We start from the raw sequence: 6,000 nt of genomic DNA on the forward strand, positions 1-6,000 counted from the left end.
AGCATTTTTAGGATTATTTACTGATAGGAAAACTTGTAGTAAGCTGTTTAATAATGAAACTCAGAAATAATATTTTGAAATATTATCACTTGGATGCACCTTAAAAATAAGTTTTGAATGAACGAATGGTTTCTTTTTAGTGTTTCCTGTAGTCCCTATTGATACAAGAAGCCTGAGCACAGCGATCCCATTGAAGTCGTACTTTTGTAGTCAAGTCCAGAGAGAAACAAGAACTAAAACCAGACAAACAAAAAGGCTTTTACTAATAATCACTCTAGGCCAGAGATGGTGAGAAAAATAAGAGTCGCAGACTTGCTTTTATGTAGACCCATTGTCACCAACACGCTACAGATAGAATGAAGAAGCTGCAGATGTATTCTAAACACTGTAAATTATCTTCTTTCCATGTCACTGAATGTAGTGATATTTTCGTATCAGTTGTTTATAATAGGAGAATTTAAACTTTTGTCTGCTTCTTTAGAGCAAAGAGGAACTGGGTCCTAGATATGGTGGCTGATTTAAGTAGAATATTAGACAATTATTACATAGTTAACCCATAAATGGGTCAGTTGCTAGAAAAAGTTTTGGTGTTAAACTAACATGCTGCATTTTTTTCCCTTTTGAGCAACAGTAAGCATACATTTCTATTTCAAGGCCAGTGATTTATTTAGTTTTAAAACTTTATTTTGCAGTGGGGCATTACTTTTTGTGCTCACAGGTACAATGCACATTAATTAGTTTTGTTTACCTATGCATATATTTTCTGAATTTCATAACAGTAGTTTTTGTAATTGACAAAGCAATTTTCTGCATGTGTGCTTTCTGCACCCCAGACAAATACTCTAACGCGTAATGCACCTTTCTTTCCAGTTCAGATTGTTAAGAAAAGAATTAGTTGTGACTAATTGCCAATTAATTTGCAGTGCTTTTAGGGAGGAGGGGGGAAAACAATTGCACCTACTAATTAAAATTTAAAATATTCCGAAGTGTCATCTTTAGGTGTCTGTGGAATACATAATTTCCATTTTAGTTCTGCTCTGGATCTGTAACAACCCTGAGCTTGACAGCTCTATTAATTTAAAACCTTAGTGATACCTATTAGTACAAAACATGAAAAAAATGTCATTAATCATTTATTTTAATTTTGCAGCTCTGTCATTTTCTAGGTATGTTTAAAAATTATGATGACATCGTAATGTTTTCCAATCTACCCGTGTGAAGGGGAAACGGATCACACTACTTAGGAGAGAGACTAGAGTATATTATTAGAGCTTAATTAATACCAAACTGATTAGATTTGATTGCATTTTGCACAATAATATTGTTAAGAAATTTATGTAAAAGATGTGTTGCATAAAGCTATATTTAAAACAGATCTAGATCTGAAGAGATTTTGACCAAAATGCCACATAATCCAAGTCATTGATTTTGTTTAGTACTGCCTACATTCTATAGGTGAGATTCATACCATGATATTCAGTACAGCTCTTGATCACCTAACAGGAGGATGAAAGTGTTTGATAACTCCTGCGATACAGAGGTGTTGCATCCCTCCATTTACTATAAGGGAAGCAACATACGGACATTTAGGCTGTGGGAAAACCCTTATACCCTCAAAGCTACCAGTATGCAAACCCTGCTGATAGCATGGAAAAACATGACTGTAAACTAACCAATCCAACTTGAGAAGTTCTTTTCTGTCAGTTTTTTCCCCTCTGTCCTTTAAATACAGACGTTCTTTTTTTATTTCTGTTTTCAGTTTTCTACTTTTGTTTAGCATTGTAGTTAGTACCTAGTTTTATGTCACCATGTTCTCTGTTAATAGTAAGTATTTAGGCATTCTATGAAGTCAGGAGCATGAATGTAACTAGCACATATAGCAGAAAGGAACATGAAGGCAAAATTGACTGATGTAAAAGATATATTTATCACACTAAAACTATTGATGCTCACTGCATTCATTTAGTGGATGCGTTGTATTAATGTGGCTTCAAGGCATATTTTGAAACTCTGACCTGCTCCTGAAACAAATAAATGTCTGGTTTATGCATTTATATGTATCTTCAGTATCACAAATTCAGGTTTCTCCTTTATAAAAAAATTTGCTATCAACAAATAAGGAGCCATTACCATCTCATCTTTTAAGAATTATGCTCCTTTTTAATTGGATCTTGTGTTCCTTCCCATGAATACATCATTGGGCACACTTCCTAACACTGGAAAAGTGGTCTTGAAATTGCAAATGCAGTATTATTCTGCTAAACCTGTTTGCTAGGTATACCAGCCCTTTAAATTTCTGTGATCATGAAGTCATAGGATAAAATCTTGGCTTCCATTGGTGAATGAGGGTTTTGTTACTGGCTTCAACAGTTTGAGTTTAGCCTATAACGTTGTTTATCAGGCTTACAACAAAAATCCACAATACCTAAGCAACTCAGGTGGCTATTTACTTTCATACCTTTTTTTTTTTTAATAAAAATTTCTGCCAAATATGCCAAATAGAAGCTTTTTTTTTTCACCAGCAGCACTTCCCCTAATTTATGTTTAAAATGTCCTCCGTATTTTCTATAAGTTATTATGTTTTCAATAAAACTAAGTGAATTCCACAGTAATTTGTATTAGTATGTTTCTCAAGGTATCATCAGTTTCTAAAAATATGTTAGGTTTAGTGTTTGAGCTTTGAGGATTTTTGTCTGAGCAATCTCTTTTCCTGTATGTGTGTAAATCACAGATTCACCTAGGACAAAAGAAAAGCAAAAAAAAAAAAAAAGATGGCTCTTATTTAAGGCTTTTATAATGATGCTTCTGAAAAAAAGACATGAGGTTGCTTGCTGAATAAAAGAGAAACTGAAAGGTAAAAATTAGTCTTTAGGCATTCCATGAGCCTGCACACAGAATCTGTATATAGCTGTAAGTAACTTCTTTATTTTTAACTAAACTAAATCTTGGTTGCTTGTAAGTAAAGATTTCTCTCCTTTTTTTTTTTTTTTTTTTTTTCTTTGGTCCATTTCAGTCTCCCATAGAGCGCTTTCAGTGTTCAGTTCTACTTTGATCTACATTATTTTTCTTTCTGAGACTCTTAGTGCTCCTTCCTAGCTCGAAGTGTGTTGAGTGTCACTTGTGGGCCAGATGTACATCACTAACTCTGGCAGTGCTGCCAGTGTTAAAACAGAAACAGAAGTGAGAGTCCAGAGCAGAAATGCAGTACCTGAGAGTCTTGAGAAAGGCAAAATTAACCTATTTCAGGCAAGGTACTACAGTGGTCCAAAGTGTATTACAAACATACTTCTCTCTTTTTATCAACCAAAGATAAGATTTTTTTCTAACGTTTTACTATTATTATTATTTTTAGTAGGAACTAGTGGTTATCATTCTTAACCACTGCCATGTTAATATACACTATTGTGCATAAGTAGAAAAAAATACTTTAAGTTTACTCTTTATTTTTGTATTTTCATAATGTAAAATATGTTTTACACCACTGGAATTGAGCCAGTTTATAATCGTTGAAAATATGTCTTGGAGAAATGCATATAGGACTCCATCCCCATGCATGAGTGGTTAATCATGTTCAGGCATCTTAGGTGATCTCAGCTGATAGGATACAACATGCTGAAGAGTCATGGTCTCTGAAACAGATGGCTCGAGCCAAAAAAGACCATTACAAATGATAAACATTTTCTCAATATGTAATTGCATTCATCCTTGTCAGCATTGAACAGCCCCAGTCCAACATGCGATCTGTACAAGGTGTCAGGATTACTTCACCTCTTCATATTAAAACCATCTTTTGAGCTTTGTTCTTTTATTCACTTTAAGATGGAATTACTATGATTTGCCTCTGAAAGGAAACTGAGGCCATTCCTACTGCTGTATCATGGCCAAATCTTGCAGTAAGCTGATCCCTAATGACTCTGAAAACTTCAGTCACAGCAGCTGTAGATTACTTCATGTATTGATCCTCAGGATCTGGTTGGTGTCATCACTGTTCCTGAGCCCCAAAATATGTCTTATGAAGCATGTAAAGTTACAAATATTATTGAGATAATTTTCCAGGACTAGATCATCAGCTGTTAGAAAGTGACATCAATGCAATAATTCCAGTTTACCCCAACTACAGATTTGGCTTCCAAAGCAGTGCCTGAAGCAGAATTTCATGTGAAAAAATATGTTGATGCCTGTCTTTGAAAGCAAGTGTTATTATCCATGTGAAATTAATCTAGGTTTCCAAAAAAAAACCCCATATGCTAAATTTGATACTAATGAACAGTGTTGACAAGAAGAGGTCACGTATGAAATTTGAGACTAATGAGCTAAGGTGGCATGAAAATGAGCATTTGGAGAGTAAAGTAAAGGCTCTAATAGAGTTAAACCAACCCATTCATTCTGTTGAGATTTTTATGTTTCTGTCTCTTTATATTGTAAAGTAAATTTCCACCCCAAGAAATGTACTGATCTATATTTTAATGAGCCTCTCCACGTGACATACATTTTTTGTTTCATTACTATTAGTGAATGACAAGTGAAGGATATTCATTTTAGCCTGAAAATGTCAGGTATGCACTTTAAGAGATATATTTTTCCAGTTTTTAATGAGGTGGTGTTTCTTTTTGAAAGAAATACCCATCTCTGATGTGGGTACTATGCAGGTGACAACTGATATTTAATAAGTGATGGTTCTCGTATTAGTCGTAGTTCACTAAAGAAAATGTCTCGGATTGCTTTTGAAAAACTCTCAGCGTCACTAGCCCAAAGGCAAGATGTGACCTTTTTATTACATAATGAGAATCATTTATTATCTTGCAATGTATCTTAAAGTCACAGACAAAATGCCACTTTGATAATTGCTTTCAATTAGCTTTGAGCATAGCATACATTCATAAAATGTCTTCTCTAATTTAGACTTGAATTAGAGAAAATTGGAGACATAATCTACTTTAAGGTTGTCTCATTTAAGGTGATTCGTAGTTTTATATCAAAGAAATCAAAACGAGTGGCTTTAGAGCAGTCTTACAAAGTGTTTTAAATAGTCTTGAATATTTGAGTCTATTCTATTAACAATTAACAAATTAGAATGCTAGTTCATTTTTTGACCTTTTTTGTGTATTAACTTTTAACTTTTGTTCATACTGGTTATTTTGAAATTAACTAGTGTCCTGTATTAAAAGGGAAGTACAGCTTGATTAGATGTATAAATAAAGCATACAAAGACATGGCTGATATCTTAATCATAGAATCATTAATAATGGGCAACAGCTTGGTCTGTCAGCATGTATGTCCTTTCCAACTTTTAAATTCTTATTCGTCTTGTAGATATGTAAAATATTCAACTGCAAGCAATAAATCTCATACTCAAAAAGTTAAGATCACATGTTGGCATGTATTTTATTACATAGGGTTTTTTTTAATATTGATTGCATGTATAATTTAAAGTATTTGTGGAAACAATGATTACACGTAGATTGGTTTACTGCATATGTAACATCATTCATGAAAAATACAGGTATTTTCTTTTCTTCTTTGATTAAATGAAGAAGCTTTGGAAGTCACAAGTAAAAGATAGTTCAGGCATCTAAGATACTTGGAATTGAACTGGCTCAGGAGATAACTGTGCTTTTCTTCTTTCTTCCCCCAGATAAAAATTACTCACAAGAACCAAGCCCCCATGTTGATGGGACCACCTCCAAAAACCGGTCTTTTCTCTTCTATCATCAAAAGAACAAGGAACCACAGCAAGGAATAAGCCTGTGTAGTTTAGGTTTTAGGAAAAATAAAATAAAAATACTGGCTTTGATGAGCTTTGGAATATTTATGCTGGAAATTTTTCAAGAATTTTAGAATATCTTCTACTTGCAGAATCATGGATTTTGGTTCAACAGTTTCTGTATCTGAGCTAATGTAAAACTATGCTACTAAAAAAAAATATCGTCACAGTTTTGTAGGCATTTTGCATGATGAAAGCAGATGTTTACCTAAAGTGATACAGCATATTTTTTGTTG

The 6,000-nt window shown here is 33.6% G+C and overlaps 1 protein-coding gene across 3 annotated transcripts in view; it reads left to right on the forward strand.

The window, feature by feature from the left end:
• Positions 1–5,743, forward strand: part of DGKB (diacylglycerol kinase beta) — a gene marked incomplete at both ends in the record, with an annotated part of 332,840 nt that extends 327,097 nt beyond the window's left edge. For all 3 annotated transcript variants that reach the window (XM_080639402.1, XM_080639403.1, XM_080639404.1), the window contains one exon: positions 5,636–5,743. In XM_080639402.1, the coding sequence (XP_080495528.1) occupies positions 5,636–5,743 (108 nt within the window). The remainder of the gene's footprint in view (positions 1–5,635) is intronic.
• Positions 5,744–6,000: the final 257 nt, after the last annotated feature.

This window comes from Psittacula echo (genome assembly GCF_963264785.1).
Source record: "Psittacula echo genome assembly, chromosome: 2".
NCBI lineage: Eukaryota > Metazoa > Chordata > Aves > Psittaciformes > Psittacidae > Psittacula > Psittacula echo.